A 20,000-nucleotide genomic window follows, 5' to 3' on the forward strand; every position below is an offset into this window, starting at 1 on the left:
GAAACAATGTGATAAATCTGTAAAACACCCTGGACAACGCTCCAAGCGTCCTAGACTCTTTTCCCTCCTGGCTTCCAAGCTGTGTAATGACCTCTCCACTCATAGTCAGGACTGCAGACTCACTCCCTGAACACTTACCAAATAAGACCTCCTCACACTCTAGCTGTCCTCATTCCTTGTATCCCTTCTTGTTCCCTATTTTGATAGATGCTAATTATACAGAACTAGTATGCATAGTGCTTAATTAATGCCAGAGCTGGCCGGAGCTCGGCTCCGGAATCTGCCTCCTGCGCTCCGGTACCTCTAGAAGGTGTCCGTCACCTCAAATGCACATACATTTTTATTTGCACTATTTATTATTAATTCAGTTTTCACGTTTCCCCTCAATGTCCCTTCCTGCAATGGAAAAGGGCCGTGCAGGGCCGCTTCTCCTACACGCACACTACGCAGGCTGCGTGGGGCCCCGCCCCACGCAGGGCCCCTACCCGCCGGAAAAAAAAATAAGAATTTTATTTTTTTATTTATTATTATTATTTTTTTAAACGGACCCAATCCGCCCAGAACCGCGAAAAAAACGAACCCAATCCGCCCAGAACCGCAAAAAAAATTTGCGTGCGCATCGCGCGCGCACACGGAGGACCTGTATCATGCTTAGGGCCCCTGTGGAGTCTAAAGCAGCACTGGGGCCGTGGATGAAACTCAGTTTGGTTCATAAATCTTCTCAATTAACACTTTATTATACACTGTTAGAAAAGTTGCGCCGGGTGGTCTGAGTCCTCCTACCTCACTACGCTAGTTGCGGAGAGCTCAGCACATAACGCAAAGGTCCCGTCTCCTCCTCACGTCAAAACAGTTGTCAATGTTTACAACTTGATGAGAGGACATGTGGAACTATTCTTTTGGAACCTGAGAGAGAGAGAGAGAGAAAAAAAACACCACGAGAGTGAATTGACGAGTGATCAGGTAACATGTGTTCTCTCCTCTCCAAGTTTGATGTCAGTAAATGAATAACAGTTACACAGAATCAGATGCACATCTCTCTCTAACTAGTCTGTCTGCCTGTTTTGTTAACCGAGCTGGACAGTGCGTATACTATAGTCAGTGTTCTGTGACTCATGTGCCTGAGTGAGTAGTGGTTAAAACAGCGTTGCTCGTGAAAATGCCATGGATTCATATGCGCAAAATGAAACTTGTCGTGCTGTCCAGCAGCTACTCGGCGGCGGGGGGGGGGGGGGATGGCACTCCTTGGCACACATTTTAAAACAAGATTTGTCCATATTTCCCCCCCTCTCTCTCTGGCAAATAGTGACAGAAAGAGAACGAGGAGGAGTGACGAGGAGGGGAGAGAGAAAGAGGGGGGGAGAGAGAGAGAGAGAGAGAGAGAGAGAGAGAGAGAGAGAGAGAGAGAGAGAGAGAGAGAGAGAGAGAGAGGAGAGAGAGAGAGAGAGAGAGAGAGAGAGAGAGAGAGAGAGAGAGAGAGAGAGAGAGAGAGACGGGGGGGAGGGAGAGAGACGGGGGGGGAGGGAGAGAGAGAGAGCAAGCTGACGCGCGTCCCCTCCCCTCCTGTTTTTTCCCATAAATAATAGCGTTCTTCTATTGCTACATTCCCATGTTAATGTTCTGATTATGAGATACATTATTTTGATGTGGAAACGGTGACCCTTATGCTGTTATTTTGGCTAAGCTTTCTGGAGCCATTTTATGGTTAAATCAACTAATATTATTTTATGTGGGTGGGGGGGGGTGCTGAGTGGTTGGGTTCATGAGCTCTGGCACCTACAAATTTACAAATGAATCACTGACTATGCACATAATAGCTGTATGTTGGTTACTTGTTCACATATGTTATTTAGATGGACCTATATAGGACCTATACTGTTTAATCAGCTCAGTTGCCTTGCGGTTGGAGTGCCCGCCCTGAGACTGGGAAATCGGGTTTCGATCCCCGGCCGGGTCGTACCAAAGACTCTAAAAATGGGATCCAATACCTCCCTGCTTGGCACTCATCCTCAAGGACTGGATTGGGAGTAAGTCCCTGCGACATACTAGCATCATGTCCAGGTGGTGTACTTGTACATCAAGCTGCCTCACACTATACAGCAACAGGAGATAGGCTCTTTCCCTATGGGCCACATGGCTCAGCAAGGCTTACCTACTTTATATTATACTGTTTGCTTAACCACAAATGTTATTTAGACAGGAGCTAGGTTTGATGTTTACCTGGTTCCAGCCATTTCCTGCTTTGAATTCATGGTGTTGTTTTCTAATGACTTTATCTTTGTTTCTATCTCCTTGTATCCTGGTGAATTCCAAGCTGGTCTTTCAAAAACGTTCAAAAACGTTCCAATTAATTACGAAACTCTTCAAATCTTTTCAAAGCAAAATATCAGATCTAGAAGCTCACAGTAGAATGTAGTTTGACTGGTATAAAATAGGACTTGTGAAGTGGTTAAAATGTTTCTGCTGCTGAAGTAACAACTCTTTGTAAAACTCGCTCTGTTCCAGTAAATGGGAGAGTAACCACTGAATCATCCGCACAGGGGGATGTTTTAGTGTGTCTGGGAGACATGATCTGTCTTACCAGAATGTACCAGGAGGTGATAGATGTGGGAGATGTTGATACCCAGTCAGGACTGCAAGTCAGACAGAGGCCCAGCAGCCTCAGAAGTCCATCGACCTGGACTACAGCCACAAAGTCAACAACGTTGCGAGAAAATACAGATCAAAATCGGCTTGGTTCAGTGAACAGCTGTATTTAATAGTATCAGACAGGATTAGGCGTGTCTGTGCCTGTGTGTTTATCCTGTCTTCGGCCGTGTGTGTGTGTGTTAGATAAGAAAATGTTTAGCAGCATCGCACTGCCTGCCTCCCAGACAGTGAGTCCCATTGCTAGTCACCATAGGGCCCTGCTGACTTCCCTTGCACAGCTCAATTGATTTAGTACCGTGTTCCACCATGGGCAATGACATACACCTGAGACACACACACACACACACACACACACACACACACACACACACACACACACACACACACACACACACACACACACACACACACACACACACACACACACACACACACACACACACACACACACACACCTTCATCTTTCACAGCTCAATTGATTTAGTACTCTGTTCCACCATGGGCTATGCCACACACCTGACACATGCATGCATGAATGCGTGCAGTTGCACACACACACACGCACACGCACACACACACACACACACACACACACACACACACACACACACACACACACACACACACACACACACACACACACACACACACACACACACACACACACACACACACACACACACACACACACGTGTTGTTGTAAACCATCTGAGGAATAAGTAGAACATGTATAAATTATATTTGAAAAGATAGAAGTGCATTCAGGCATGAACACAGGTTTTTATTTTCTTATTTGTTTGGACTAAAATGTTTTTGTTGCATTTTAGTGATTAACAGCTTTCAATAACGTATCTCTTTAAAGTCTTTCAGTTCTTTATTTGTTTTAGTTTAAAAATCAATTGCCAATTTTCGGCCAGTTATTGCCACATGAATTTCAGTTGAAGTTCACCATATTTCACTGTTGGCATCTATTGGTCTCCTATAAGTTTCAAGCATTCAAAATGTCTTGTTTTATTAGTGCTAGATTAATGCCAACTCTCTCTAATGGCCACAAATAAATGAATATACATTACTGTAGACCAGTGGTTCTTAAAAGTGAGGTCCAAATGGACCCTTACAGGTCGGAAACTTTAAATTTGGTTCCATTCGTATACTCTCAGAGTTGTGGGGGTCCTTGAAATTAAAGGGTTTGAGAACAGTCGCTGCAGACTACATGAGCAAATTGGATTCTGCACCTACGTTACATTACAGAACCCCTCCACACTCTCTCAACTGGTTCAAGGTGAACCCGGTCCTTGAAAATTGTCAGCATAGACAACTTTCATCATTCTTGGCTCCTACACTAACACTACGAGCAGGAAGGCATCATGCGAAAAGACACCTTTTCACCCCCCCCCCCCCCCCACCTGCTCTCCGTTTCACCCTCTCCCTCACCCTCCCACCATCCACCAGCAGAGGATATCAGCTGGGTCCATTTCCAGAATCAATGAAAGTGAAAAAAGCGGGTGCTCTTTGGGGGTCATTTCCCTAGAGATGGGAGATCCCGACGTTTAACCCATTCAATCCGGGAACGCATCTACAAATCTTCTTCTAAATCCTAATAGTTTTCTGAAAAAAAATATTGCCATAATATCAGTGGTGCTCAAACTTTTTCATGTCAAGGACCACCCAAAATGATATGTATTTGGCCACGGACCCCCCATCTCAAAATAGTTTGTTCCAGGGACCCCCAGAAGCAAATATTTGAGTTACATATGTTCGCTTTAAAGAAATACATAAGATTTGCACACATTTTTTAAGATTTTTCAATTGCAGATCTACAAGCTCATATATGAGTTTGTATATCTGCTATTTTTGAATAGCCAAAGTATAAAATAATGGTTTAAGTGGTTACACAGATGTGTACCCGGTCTTAATGGGTTAATGGTGTAGCCAACTATACTGTTGTGCAGCTGGATCGATTCCAGGCCTATAAATGACACAATAGTGTCACCATTAAAACGAGACCCATTGTTTTGTCCGAAAGCACAAAAGATGATGAATATGTGCTTCGGCGGTTGGGAACAGATTTAGCAGTGTGATTATTCAAATACAAAACAGGCCGTGGCATGGAGGTCACCTTTCTGTGCCAACGCGAATGAATAGGTGGCATGTTCTCTTGCTCTTCTTTGTTGATCCAAATGGGAGATCAGTCGCGAAGGAGCGCTGGGAGGAAAGGTTCACTAATGAAGACTTCTGTTTAACATCGTTATGGCTTTTGTTACCTTCTGCTGTCAGTTCATTAGATTTACGTGCCTCGGCAATGAGATTTATGAGATTTTATCTGACGTTAGTCATCCCGTCTGTCTATCTCCTTCCCGCCATCTACCCCCCACCTCATCCTCCTGTATTTCTTTCTCGTTCGCTTTCCCCCGTGCTCTCATCTTCTCGTTCCCTCCCCTATGACATTGATTCTCTCCACCTTGCTCCCTCCACCTCCTCCTGTATCTGTCTGTCTCTCTTCTCTCCATCTCTACAAGTGAGTGTATTCTGTGACTCATCTGTTCTCTCTCTCCACACAGTGATGAAGAAAGTCCTGTGGCTCAAGTATGTTTTTACCAGCTTGCAAGAGACTGACCTACTATTCATCCATGTGTTCGACATATTTGCGACATGTTTTCAATCATTGGCTGTCCTTTAAATTTAAGCCAATGGGGATACTTTCCCATACTCTGAACGGGTGGTCTCGTCCTCCCAAGCTATGGTAGTAGACACGCCTCTCGCCTCTATGGGTACTAATACACGCCTGCCGTCGGTTGAAATCGCTGTGACACAGAGTAATATATAGGACAAAATGTAAGTAAAGTACTTGAGTAAATGTACTTAGTTACTTTACACCTCTGCATACGAGCTGTTTAGCATCCCTTCTGGCCTAGTAGTGTTGCCAGATTCTGCGAGAGAAATAAGCAACAGGTCTAAGCCAATGGGGAGCCACTAGCAGGAACCAGGTGTATGAAAACAAGCCACGCATACGCGGCGCATACACGGCAAACACACACACACACACACACACACACACACACACACACACACACACACACACACACACACACACACACACACACACACACACACACACACACACACACACACACACACACACAGAGAAAAAAGAAAGCAAGCTGGTATACATGACTGAGTCATGTCTTGTTCTCTCTCTCTCTCTCTCTTTCTGTCTTTCATCAGTCTTTCGCCACATCTGCACAGTGACGGAAGAATTTCTGTGACTCTGCCCCCAACTCCCTGTGTCTTTCTGTCTGTTTGTCCCTGTCTTTCTCTCTTCAGTGATGGAGTGTGTGTGTTGAATTGAAGGTCTACTCAGCATGCCTATAGTCTTGGCTCCGTTAATAATGGAGCTAACGAGCATCTACCCAAATGAGCTTTTAATGGACTCTGTCTACCTGGGGCTAGACAAAGAGAGGAATTGAATGGAGGAGGAGAGGAGAGGAAAGGATAGGAAGCAAGAGCGAATGGAGCTTAAGAGATGATATGAGGGCTGGAGAAAGAAGGGTGGCTGATATGAGAGGAAGAGACCAAAAGGGCAGAGATCAAAAGCAAGAAAGCAAGAAGGAAACTCTTCTCAGAACAGCACAGACCTCCACCAAGGTGGCAGTTTGTCTATTTGTAGTTCTGGCTCCATCCATGTCTCCTTTTGCCTAATATGATTCATTGTGCATTTTCCTTCAGGGTAAAACATTCAGTGGTTTCTGGAGTTTGACAACCAAACACGGGATCAGTACGATCAGTTCTTCCTGGGCCCATAAACCTTTTTTACAAAGTATTGTGGTGGTGTGCTAATCTGTTCAGAAGTGATGTGAGAGGCTGCAACCACTTCGCCCTTTTGGCCCATTGCAGTGAAACGTTATTCATTCATAAATACTCAAGATACCCAGACAGACAGACAGACAGACAGACAGACGGATGGGGGCAAAAACATTCCTTCCTTGGCAGAGGTAACAGACAAAAGAGAGAATTAGTAGAAGGTTGGAGGGAGATATATGCAAGTTGGCTGTATTTATGCTTCAGTGTGCAGCAGCACCATTACTCAAGGGTTTGCTGGAATAATTGTACACCAGTATTCTTGGGTATTCAAGTACTAATCCGATGTATCTGTAACTGTCTCTTCTGTTAACTTTAGAAGAGAGAGTATCTGCACAGGTTTTTTTCTTCCCAAGGTTTCAACCTCAAAGGTTTACGTCAGGTACATCATCCATCATGATGAAGAAGACCTTTGAAGTTGAAATGTTGCACCATTAACGTAGACCTTTGAGGTTGAAACGGTGCACCATTACAATCACCTTGGGAGCAGAAAAAAAAACTGTGTGGATAATACTCATTTAATATTATTTGTATCCTGCACCTGTTGGTATATTTTGGATGTGTGTGCATTCCCCTGGACTGTGACTGGTAACTATAAACATGAACGGTGGAGTGATGTGCACAGGCATATACTGTATGATTAAATCATAATGCAATTTGCATTGTGTGTTTGAACGCGAAAAAATCAAGTGGATTATGAATTCACATCGAGGATTGCCATGACTCTGCCATCTGTATATTCTGTCCAGAGTCCTGTCCTGTGTCCCCTGTACTATCTCCAAAACTCTGAGGATTCCTAATGCTCGGAAGACACTGCGTGCCGTATGTGCGTGCAGGAACGTCTTCTGTTTCCTTTCGGTACCCGTGTCAACGGTGCCTTGCAGCGCGGCTTCACAGTGCAGCTGCTGCGCTGCAGTGGCACTACAATCTATTCTAGAGATTCGGTATGGAACCTATCTAAATTTACCGTAAATTATTGTCATATTGACATCCTACCAGCATTATTTACATAACTGATTAGTTTTCCTTCCTTTTCCTTTTATTGTTTTAATGCCTATATCGACAGATTGTCAGACCAATGAAAGTAAAGATTTACAAGGAAAACAATGTGCTCTATCTCATCAGAGCAGAACTGAATGTACTGTACTACTGTAGATCTTTATTTATGAGACGATGTCTTTCTGCACACATGCGGAATGCCTACAAGACAACAAATGGCTCATGAATAAAGTACACAACATGAAGCAGAGCTTCAATGGGTACTTCCAATCTAGACACCCCTAAAATAAAACAAGATAATATACTAATATTTTAATAATAGTTATAATGAACAATTACTGATTCTTTTCCATTACAAATCACCCCATGACATTTTTTGTACAGTGCGTGACGGCAGAGTACAGGCTAAATGTTATGTGTGAGGTGTTGTTTTATTGAGAGAATTAACTGAAAATATTGACTAACTTTGGCCAACTGATGCATTTGCAAAATTGGAATGTAGGAAAAAAAATTATAGCATAGTTTGTTGGTTACGTTTGACGTACAGTAGTAATGGTCTTATTATTAGTTTATTTCATATTTTTCATTTTGGAGGTATTAAAAAGGTCTTAAAAGTCCTTAAATTGTCACTTTAGAAATGTGCAGATACCCAGAACCATTGGCCTACAGTACATCTAGGCAGCTACCATGTCTGTGTTTTGGGCCTACCGTATGTGTAAAATAGTGAAAATGTTTCTTTTCCTATGGGATTAATTATATTATTGCTACTACTACTACTACAGTTGTCTCCTCAATTGTTTACACACAATACTGAAAGTATACCTATTTTTCCTCAAAACTCAAAGGTAAAAAGCACAATGCAAAACCCCCACAAATCTCCTGCAAAATGACTTCAATTGTCTTCTCAAAATGGTATTTTGTGTTCAAATGACACACAGAGACCATCATATGAGTAGACTTCTAAGAACCAATTGAACACTGATGTGCTGAAAGGAAAACACTGCTATGAATGGAAAACAAGAATGCCTTATCTGGAGAAATATGCCTTTGCATGTGCATTGTTATGCTTACTCCTGTTATATTACCATAATGCTTTTATACTCAAATAATAAAATAACACACAAATACAGAGTAACAACAAAATATGTACCGGTATATATACAGTACATTTTTTAAATACATCACAGCAAACACAACTGGATGTGTACAATGATTTGTATAGAACAAACGATAGAAAATAGGCCTGCACAGGAAAGGAAAGGAAAATAACTGTATCATATCTTCTTCGGTTCCTGTCTGGCCAATCAACATTGTACAGGCAATGTTCTCAATGGCCAAGCAGCAGGGGAAGTATCACCTAGAATGGTGAATCCAACCCTGAAATGCCTCAGCAGTTAATTCGCCACATGCCTTCTCCATATCCTGTATAGTGGTATCCATGCGTGCGGATTATGCAACTTTCCATCTCCAGGCAGAAAGAATCTCCTCAATCGGATTTAGAAATGGAGCGTATGATGGGAGATAAAGAGACGTAAATTGTGTGTGATCAATGAACCAGTTGAGGACCAGAGAAGCCAAATGGAAAAATATCTGCCTCATCTGACCAAACATGATGGCAGCCAATCAGTGCATTTTCAGAGTATGCTTAACTCCTTCACTGCCAATGACGTCTTTTGACGGTTGTAAATTGAAAGCCCTCACCTCGATTTTGATAAACACATAGCGGATATCGATCGTGTTCCGGCTTGGATCATCTGAACATTATACTTTGAGTTCCTATTTATCAATATCAAATTGATGACACATTTGTTAAGGTTTTCAGGCATGAAGAAGGTCATTAATAGTGACCGAAACATTCCTTCTTCTTCAAATAAATCGTTGCTTCTGTACCGTGCAGTTCGGCAGTGTGCGGGCATAATTTTATTGTTGATGTGCACTTGTTTGCCTATGCACCTGCTCCTAAAGTTTTATTCCAGGTGTGTGAAAGATTTTCGAAACAAAAAATTATACTTTAACATTACTTTTTCATATTAATGTTACATTATGATTAAAATCTTAAGGTTTTGCCTATGATTTTGCAAAAGAGAAATTCGCCGGACTACTGTAAATGAATTCTCAATTGGATTAATTTAATTAAGAATGACAAACAAAGGTTATGTAATAGCATCTGTCAAGGCACACATTGGATTCAGAATATGTTTCGGGTCAGTGTTCCGGTGATGCCCCAATGTTAAGTAGTTACACTAATACTACAGTTATACTCAGGACTACGCAAGTCGGGAACGATGCAAGTGGGAACGATGCATGCCCCACCCGGTTATTCAATACCCGTTGTACCTGTTGTCAGAGTACTCGCTGCACCTAATAGTGTTAAATATTACAATCAATGGGTTATTTATAAACTGACACTGGCCTACTCAAGAAAGATGCAAGTTGGGAATGCATGCCCCACCCCCACCTTTTTATGCAATACCCGTTGCACTTGTACTTTTTGTCAGAGTAGCTGTTGTACCTGTTGTCAGAGGGTACCCTGTGTGGTACACTCTTACCATACAACGATCGACTAAATATGGAGATACAGGGATCCTTGATGTCATCAAAAACTGCTAAGTCGTGTTGATGACATACATGGGCATAAATGGGTAACAGACAGATAGTCATTTCGAGCATTGTTCTGTAAAAGATTGGAGTTCTATTTTCCCAGCTCTTCAAGCTAAATAAAAATAACATTTTAATCATTAAAGTTGTTATCAAAGGCAAATTCAATGTGGAAATAAACGAAGCATCGCGTTCATGCAGGGGTCATATTCGCCTCAGCTGTAATCAGCTGTCAGTCTGTTGATTGCTTTCAATCAGCCACGCTTTTCTGCACACCAATCACACCTCATTCCCTCAACAAGTTTAAATACGGCTCCCTCCTACACTGGATCTCTGCTTTAGAATTGCTGCCACACGCTGCTGCTGGCAAAGCTGGCCTCCACCACCCCAGCCTCCACCTTATAGTTCAGAGTTTTGAAGTTCATGTGTGCATGGCTCTAAACTGAATTCATTGTTCTATGGCTTTTTCATGTTAAAATGCATTCAAGTTTTCCTTAATGTCTTGCTATGGGCCTGCTCTTACCAGTGGGGGGTTTTGCACAGCGTTCCCTGATTTTGCTTAGCATGCTGCTTAGCAAAATGTAGGTAACATCTGAAAGAGCAGAGCCATTAACGCCAAGTTTGTATTCCATTTGTTGCAATAAATGGCTAAATGTACTTATGATGTGAGTGTTCCTGACAGAATAATGTATTTCCAATATACTATATGTCCGCTGTACCGCAATACACCAGAAAGGTGCAATTTGAACCATATTTACCACAGGATAATTTCAATGTGATTGTGTTGAAACATTGCAACTCATCCTATCTGCCCTTAGAAACATTGAACATCCATTTTATGAAATGTTAAGCTCAAATATGTTCCCCTCTCAGAGTGTCGCGATGTGCTGTTACCCATGATGCTGCGAGAGCTGAGCGGGGCGCTTGAGAGCATGGCGGATGGACATGACGAGAGGAAAAACAGCCTGGAGCTACTCAACAACATCCTAGAGGTCCTCAGCAGGGACAATGTGGTGAGACAGACAGATGCTTCTCTCTCTCTCTCTCTCTCTCTCTATCTTATCTTATCTTATCTATCTATTCTATTTATTTATTCTTTCTATTCTATTCTATTCTATCTATTCTATCTATCTATCTGGGGGAGGGCTATGAAGGGAGATACAGTATTATATGCTTCTTTTGAAGTGAATACCCAACCATTGACAATCGCTGTTCGGCAACATAAAGGACTAGACAAAACAAACCCTTCTGTCATTGCCCTTATTAAATCTGAAGAAACCTCCCTTTTTCCAGAGTATCTTTGAGCTACCACTGACCTCCTTTGTACCCCTCTTGCGCTTGTTTTTAAAGCAGTACTACAGTGCATCGCCTTAAGCAGCTGTAGTTTCAGTTTTTCAGTTATGCAGGGGAAGCAAGCAGCCCCTGACCAATTAGACGAAAACACACCGGCCAAATTCCAGTTAGCTCCTGATTCTCCAAACTTTGAAGATCCACACAGAACACAGATACAGTTATGAAAACCGATGCGAAGACCCACCAACACCCACCAACACACGCACGCACGCACATACACAGGGGCGGCCTTAATGATCTGGGGGCCCGTTTCAAGAGCTCATATGGGGCCCCCATATGCACCCCCCCCGCAAAAAATAATAATATATATATGTATATATATTTATTTTTATTAAAAAATAATTGGTGGACTGAAGTTGGTTTGCTTCCACAATCCATAATGATGCATTTTCGAACTGAATTAATTAGGCTATCTGCACTTCCACCATGGACAGACAGCTAAAACAACTCACTCACATGATTCACTTGAGCTGAGCCCTGATTTAATCAGATCTACATCCTCTTCTTGCATGAAATTATTGGACGTCGGCCAGAGGCGGGCCCCGGACTGGGATGCGAGTCAAAAAATATATTATATTTATCCCCTGATGGAGGGGAAAGGAACTGGTTGGAATAACGTGTTCCTTCCATGCTATGTCCTACCAGGCAAACTCGCCCCTGTCAGGTGATAAGAAGCGGCCTGCTTACTCCTCATGCATTGAAGGAAGCATGAGCTCAGTTCGGGGCTCTCCCTAGACTGGCAGAGGGAGATTAGTACCCAGGATTACAAGCTTAGGCATTGGCACTGGGTGAAAATGGGTTACAAAATCGTGGGATAAAAAATTTAAGAAAAAAAAAAGGCATATGACTTCATCTCTTATTTATTTACTTGGATACCACTAATGAAGCATGAGTCACTGATGTAGACAGAACAAGGTGGGGAGGGACAGTTCGTTAGAAAGTGAAAGATGGATGGGAGGCATTGAGAAGTCCATGAGAACCAATGCCAGAAACTGGTGTGGGTTTGAATCAAGTACACAGAGAAGTCTGCATACCATAGTCTGTATGCCTTCCATTTTTTAAATTACTTTTAGAGCCTTAAGAGGAAGGAACACAAAAGCCCTTTAGGGTTACTATTGTCAGATTTTATATTAAACAATACTTCATACGAGTTTACAGCAACACACTCGCATACCTTTCTCTTTGACTTGTTTATGCTTCCGTGTTTATGCTGTGGTGTGTGTGTGTGTGTGCGTGTGCGCGTGTGTGCGTGCGTGCGTGTGTGTATTACTAGTAAGTACCGTCTGAACTTAGGGGTTGGCAATACTATAGCTCTTCAAACTGGGATTGCTGTTAAGACCACACACTTGTTTCTCCAAATGAAAAACTGTTCCACTTCAGTTTCTCTTGTGCTGGAGTAAACACACACACACACACACACACACACACACACACACACACACACACACACACACACACACACACACACACACACACACACACACACACACACACACACACACACACACACACACACACACACACACACACACACACACACACACACACACACACACACACACACGTCTGACTGATAGAGCAATATGAAAGATTAGTTTTTTAACTGTCAGAGGGAAAATAAAGGAGAGCAATGAAAGAAATGAAAAGCTGTTCACTGCCAGGTGGAGGAGTGGATTGTACGAAGGATGAAAAACAATGAAAAGAAAAGCGGGAGAAGAGAAGTGGTTAAAAAACTGCCAAACAAACAAGTTAAAGAAGTCTTATTTACCGCTGGCAGACATGGATGGAGGGATAGTTTTTCTTTTGGGTCAGAGAATGAAGAGGGTTCAGACGGAGGATAAATGTCATGGGTGAGAGATTGGTCAGGGATGAAAGGAGGAAGAGTGGAATGAAGTCTGAAAACATGCCGAGAGAACAATATAAAATAAGACGACCGGTGGGGGGTGTCTGGGTCTACTGGGTCCTTTAACAACTTTCTGTCACTGCTGCTCTCCAAGCCCACCTGCTCCCTCCTTTTTAGCCTTCTGTCTATCTCTGTCTCGTTCCTTCTTCGCTCTCTGTCTCTGTCTCTCTCTCTCTGTCTCTTCAAGGCGGCTGCTTTGGGGACTTGGAGTGTACCTGATTAAGTTGTCATGCCAACTGGAGCGATGGAGAAAGTGAGATGGAGAGAGAGTGAGAGATAAAGAGATGGCGAAAGAGATTGAGGGAGTTTGAGAGAGAGAGAGGAAGGGAGAGAGAGATGGAGAGTAGAAGCGAGGCTGAACAGATGCTCTGTCCCGGGGACTAACACAAGGGAAGCAACACTGTGTGATCAATAGGAGAGGTTGTGCTGAATTTCTGATTTTGTGTTGTGTTGGGTGTTTGGGTAGGAGATAGATGACAGAGAGAGAGAGAGAGAGAGAGAGAGAGAGAGAGAGAGAGAGAGAGAGAGAGAGAGAGAGAGAGAGAGAGAGAGAGAGAGAGAGAGACAGTCAGGCAGACATGTGCATATGATCAACAGGGAGGCCAGTGCTCATTCTGATTTTATCTCTTCAAAACAAGATTTTATGCATTTATTTCCATCTCCCTGCAGCCAAGAGAGATGATTAACCAGCTGGTCTGCGGCTTCAAATAAATGGATAGAGCATTGGCCTCTGTGTGCCGCAAATAAATGGTTAGAGCATTTGTGTGTGTGTGTGTGTGTGTGTGTGTGTGTGTGTGTGTGTGTGTGTGTGTGTGTGTGTGTGTGTGTGTGTGTGTGTGTGTGTGTGTGTGTGTGTGTGTGTGTGTGTGTGTGTGTGTGTGTGTGTGTGTGTGTGTGTGTGTGTGCGTGCGTGCGTGCGTGCGTGCGTGCTGTGTAAGCCTGTTTCCTTTGGACACACAGTCTGCTAATCACAATAAGAGGCCAAAAATACTGTCAGTGTACCAAACTGATTTTGACTTAGTTAGAATCAACAGCTGCCCCCAGCTGTGTGTGTGGGCATGCATACTCTTACATCTTCATATATATACGCTTGTTTATGTCTTTGTTTGTCTTGAGATGTCACACACACACACACACACACCCCCACACACACACACACACACACACACACACACACACACACACACACACACACACACACACACACACACACACACACACAGATAATAAAACGTACACGTACACGTACACGTACACGTACACGTACACGTACACGTACACGTACACGTACACGTACACGTACACGTACACGTACACGTACACGCACACGCACACGCACACGCACAGACACACAGACACACACACATATTGACACACTTTATCATCTCCTCTGTACCCAGTGGCTCAGTGCCTCTATGGTTTAATTAAGCCTTCCTGGCTTTAATCAAGTCTCTAAATCTTCCACCATCATGCAATGACACACACATGCACAGTGTGGAATTTCCTTTTGAGGTTTTACAAAATGAGGCCACATCCAGCCAGTTGTATATTCGTTTTAATTGTATTCATGTATATTAGTTTTAATTGTATTCATGTTTATGTTTATCAGAAGCATGTTCACTGTCCTATAAGTCAGCATACAGTAATTAATTACGCCTTCCCTATTCATACCAATTACTGCAAAGCAGAACACCTTCAAAGATACCGGTGGCCAATTCCCAGCCACCTCTGAGGTACAAATTTGAGCACAGAGCACACTGTGACTGGTAGTATGGTAAAGGCATAATTATGTATTGTTAAAGATTGAGTGCCACGGGCCTACCTCCTAAATAATGACTACTAGTCCATACCCGGGGATGTGTGCAGGCAAACTATATGCAGGCTTTTGGGTTAATATGTGCTCAGTATGAACAGTTTCACTTTTTGGAGAGGAGCACTGCTGATTTCCTCTTGTTGGGTGTGTGTCGTGACAACCCGGTAATTTACGACCCGGTGTGCAATCGTTACCACAGCAACCTTGAGAAGTCCATGTTTAACATCTTTACAGCTAAGCTATTTGTGCTAATAACACAACGTTCATTCGTACATTGCACGTGTCAATCTGCGTGTGAGTGCTATGGAGATGATAAAACGCTGTCTGTGTGGACACGGCTCCTAAATCAAAGTCCTTTATAACTTCGTAGCTGTGAGTCAGGTCTGCCTGTGTTGGCTTTGTCATTAAGTCCACCCAGCGGCTCCTGATCCCAATCCCATAGCCTGCCGGGGCCGTAACCATGACAACACACTCACGGCCCATAGGCCGTGGCCACACACACGCGTGCAGTAACTCCGACACGGTTACAGATCCTATAGCCTGCCGGGGAACGTAACCGTGGCAACAGAGCCCAAAGCTTGTTGCCGCATATGTGCAGGAACTCCGAAACTCTGGTGCTTAGAGTATATATCAAGTATTTTGTGTTTGTTTTTTAATTGTATTAGAAATTATGAAACATATGTGGAGGTTTTGCTCTGGACACACACAGACCCATGTAGACCTCCTACAGTGCCACATTACAAAGTGTGAGAGATTTGAGGAGCAGCTTTTGATCTTAAAATAAATCTCAATCACTGGTGCACTGCAAATGTTAATCAGATACACGCACGCACACGAGCGTGCGCGCGCACACACACACACACACACACAGAGCAGGCTAAATGTTGTGTTTTAGCATTCAGTACATGCTTTTAGGGTGAGTAACCATCGCCTAGTGAAATGGCTAATATAATAGAATATTCAATCAATCAAAAAAACGATTGGATGCCCATACAAATCCACAGAGCGCTGTGGTGTCAGTCTCCTGCTGCGGTGTACATTCTGACACCGCAGTTATAATTACGCCAGGGGAGCCCTCTGTGGATTATATGCATTATTGCATATAAGGATGATAATAATAAATAATAATGAAATATTGTGGATTCCCAATCTGACTATGGTGACGTATGAGTTTTGCAAAGGGATAAACTGATGGATGTTTTTGTTTATGCTCAAGGATCCTTTTAAGGTTAAGTCGAATGAGCACAGGTGTTTGCAGACCGCTTGTATACAGTATTGTTAAAGGCAATCTAAATAGTTCTATAGTACTGTCACTAGGAAAGATTCTGAAAAGACAACTTTTTTCCTTCTTCACTCAGATTCAGTCAAGCTACTGTAGGTACAGTAACAAACGATAAATGGCTTTAGAATACTCACCGTGGCTAGAACTTGTGTAATGTCTCCAAAGCCTGACACAGCGTTTATTTTCGTTGCAAGTTTGGTCATAGATTTCATTCAAGGTGGCATTGAAAATGTCTTAAAAAGTCTTAATATTGAATTCCCTGATAACTGCTGTAACTGGCTAACAGTCTGTCTGTTTGTGTTTATGTCCCTGTCCCCATCTCTCTTTCTCCCTCCGTCTGTCTGACTGTCTTCCAGGGGGAGACGTTCCAACATGTCCAGGACATTGCAGTGTCTCTCCTCAGGATCATCAACAAGACTGTCATCACTATGGGTCGAGAGCACGCCCTTATTGTAAGTGCCGAATGTTTCTGATCTTTCAAATCTCAACTCACCATGACAGACAAACTGACCATGCAGTGTACTGGACCAGAGAGTGTGTATTGGTTGCGACTGTGCAGTGTGCTAGGCCTGAGAGTGTCTACTGGTTCATAGACCTACAGTACTGTATATTGGACCAGAGAGTGAGTGATGGTTCTGACCGTGCAGTCTACTGGGCTACTGGACCTGATAGTCCAAATGTTTAGGGCGCATACCTCATAGGCTCTAATGCCTGACAGCAAGTTCCCGGTTCGAATCCCGGACCATTGGCTGTATGTCACTCCCCAACTCTCTCCCTGTACTGTCAAATAAAGGCAGAAAAGCCTAGTAAAAAAGAAAACCATCTGTTCCCCTTTTCGGTCCAAAGCACTGTACAACAACTAACCCTTCAGATTAAAATACACACCTTTATTGTACATCTGAAGTGTAACAGTTACAAACAGCTGCAACAGCACAGCAAAAAGGAAGAGATGGATATTGTGGGTGCTTTACATAATGGGACAGTCTATACGAATGCAATGCCAGGACCGGCTCTTTGGAAATGGACTGGTTAAATAGTGTTGCCTGGCAAGCAAATTCCAGGTCCTAATTTGTGGAACATGATGAACCAGGGCCAGCATGTCGTGAGACTAATGGCTAGATCCATATCAGCTGTGCATTTAGCATTTCCAGAATAATTGTGTGCGTGTGTGTGCGCGAGTGTGTGTGTGTGACGTGTGTGCGCGCGTGTGTGTGCGTGTGTGTGTGTGTGCGTGCGTGCGTGCGTGTGTGTGTGTGTGTGTGTGTGTGTGTGTGTGGGGGGGGGGGGTGTGGGGGGGTGTGTGTGGGGGTGTGTGTGTGTGGGTGTGTGTGTGTGTGTGTGTGTGTGTGTGCGCACGCAAGGAAATAGTGAAACGCTGTATGTTAATCAAATAGAGAATCCTTCTCGGTGTCAAATGAGCTCGACATAATTTATGATTGGCCAGCACGGCTTGTCAGTCTTTGACGAGCTGCCTAACGGATTATCTCTCATTCAATGCAAAAAATAAATAAAATAAAAATAAAAAATACACATAGGATCTGTATTGATTCCCCATTGTGCTCTCCAAAACCCTGATATCCATTCAACAAGACTTCTTATTCAACTCAAAGTTCCTCAAGAACTCGACAGCCTTATTATTAAAATATGTCCTCTTATCATTCCTTTGAATCTTAAAATCTTTGCCAAGACTGGAAATACACTCTCAACACCTTTATTGTGATTGGATTTTTGGAGTTCATTGGATTTCAAACCCATTTCAATACTCCTGTTTATCACTGTAAATCTGTATTATTGTACAGATACACTGCAGCTGTCGCTTTTTATCTGTCTTGGCATTACTCCATCCACACCTCTGTCCTTCTGTCCGTGCGTCCATCAATCCATCCATATTTCCAGCAAGTAAACTAGCCAGTCATGTAAAGCTCCAGTGCTCCCCTCCTCCGTTATAAAGGTTTCTTTGCTCAGCAGGGTGGAAAGTTGCTCATCGGCTGGGAATGTCTATTTTCCCCCAGCCGTGAAAACGGAGCGTCTCCTCGACAGCCCTCTTACAGCGCCTAATGGGACGCGTCTGGGAGAAAATGTCCAGCCGCTCCTCTCCTCCTATTCCGTTGTTCCTCTTTTACTCTCCTTCATTTACTCTCGGCCTGTCAGTGTATTCTCAGACAGAGAGTCATGGACAGCAGTGTCAGTGGAGGCACTGATAGGAAATCCTGCTCGACTCGATACGTGCACCACACCGCGCGTGTGCCTCATACGGCCCCCAGGGCTGTGAGGTTATCCACGTCTTTAAAATCCAGACATCAGAAACTCACACTTGAAACATCACCGCCTCTCGCCGGACGCTGGCCAGCAGAAGTGTGCATGGACGGGGACCCCCTCCCTTCTAGAGCCACCAGAAGCACTTCTTGCGGAGCTTCTTGACCCGTGACTTGGCACTGGGGCGTGTGGAGGTGGAGGAAGAGGAGGTGTTGGCTTTCGGGGCTGTGGTGGGCTTGGTTGCGGTGGATGTGGTCGTGTCGTAGTCTCCGTCCAGGGCCTCCATCACCCCATGGAAGCGGCCCTCCTGCTGTCTGAAATCATGCTCCACACTGGAGAAAACGGACAGAGAGAGAGAGAGAGGGAGGGAGAGATATGTCCAAGAGAGAGAAATAGTAAGAGAGAGAGAGAGGAGTGAATAGATTGAGTGATCTCCAGTGAACAATTTTATTGAAACATGTTTTCCTGCACAAATGTGTTACAAAGTAGTTTACAGTGGCAGCAGAATTACACATTTTAGGGAGAATGTAAGGATTTGAAGGAGGAAAGATTTGGTAAGAGTGAAAGTGGGGAGAAGAGAGAAGAGGAGGTGTGTGTGCTGGGGGGGGGGGGGCATTGGATGGATGAATGGCGTTAGAACGGATGAAATGCAATTTGCCGAGGAGAGACGGGTTGAGTTGGGGAGTAAAGAGAGAATAAAAGGGGAGCAGATGATAGGAGGAGAGCGGGAGTAAGAGGTGAAAGGGAGGTTTTATTGCCATTAAAATGCTTTCACAAAAATGCTGACGCGTCCTTATGCACATTCATGTAAGATCATTCTTCTACCCTCACACTGTGCACACCTCACAGTCACAAACATGAACACACACACTCATACTTAAAAATGGGCCCTAACTCAGCACTCATTCCACGTCCATAGCATTCTTGCGCTTCATGCTCCGATAGATCACAGACCAGAGACATGAGCGAAGCAGCTAAAAGGAATAGGGAGAAAGGAAGAACACCTGATGTGTTCAAAGCAGAACCTCTCTCTCTCTATGGTCTCTCTGTGGTGGTCTCATTTTCCTCAGTATCCTCTCCCACCATCTTTCTGATGTGTCCATCACAGCAGGACATAGGCGAGGGGAGTGTGTGATGATTTAACCTTGGCTTTGTGTGCGTGCGTGCGTGCGTGTGTGATGTGTATTGTTTACTTAATTTTTTGCCTCTGTGGATACGTAGCTACAGTATGTTTATCAGTTTGCACAAGGTTGGATGTGTGTGTGTGTGTGTGTGTGTGTGTGTGTGTG

The 20,000-nt window shown here is 43.6% G+C and overlaps 2 protein-coding genes across 2 annotated transcripts in view; one reads left to right on the forward strand and one right to left on the reverse strand.

The window, feature by feature from the left end:
• Window positions 1-20,000, forward strand: part of dock2 (dedicator of cytokinesis 2) — a 133,006-nt gene that overhangs the window by 46,986 nt on the left and 66,020 nt on the right. The window contains exons 25-26 of the mRNA XM_080416413.1: window positions 10,978-11,117; window positions 16,812-16,907. Of these exons, the coding sequence (XP_080272539.1) occupies window positions 10,978-11,117; window positions 16,812-16,907 (236 nt within the window). The remainder of the gene's footprint in view (window positions 1-10,977; window positions 11,118-16,811; window positions 16,908-20,000) is intronic.
• Window positions 18,413-20,000, reverse strand: part of insyn2b (inhibitory synaptic factor family member 2B) — a 15,850-nt gene continuing 14,262 nt past the window's right edge. Inside the window, exon 3 of the mRNA XM_080416567.1 lies at window positions 18,413-19,043. Coding sequence (XP_080272693.1) covers window positions 18,839-19,043 — 205 coding nt within the window. The 3' untranslated portion in view covers window positions 18,413-18,838. The remainder of the gene's footprint in view (window positions 19,044-20,000) is intronic.

Source organism: Gymnoscopelus braueri, assembly GCF_963280865.1.
Source record: "Gymnoscopelus braueri genome assembly, chromosome: 20".
Classification (NCBI taxonomy): domain Eukaryota; kingdom Metazoa; phylum Chordata; class Actinopteri; order Myctophiformes; family Myctophidae; genus Gymnoscopelus; species Gymnoscopelus braueri.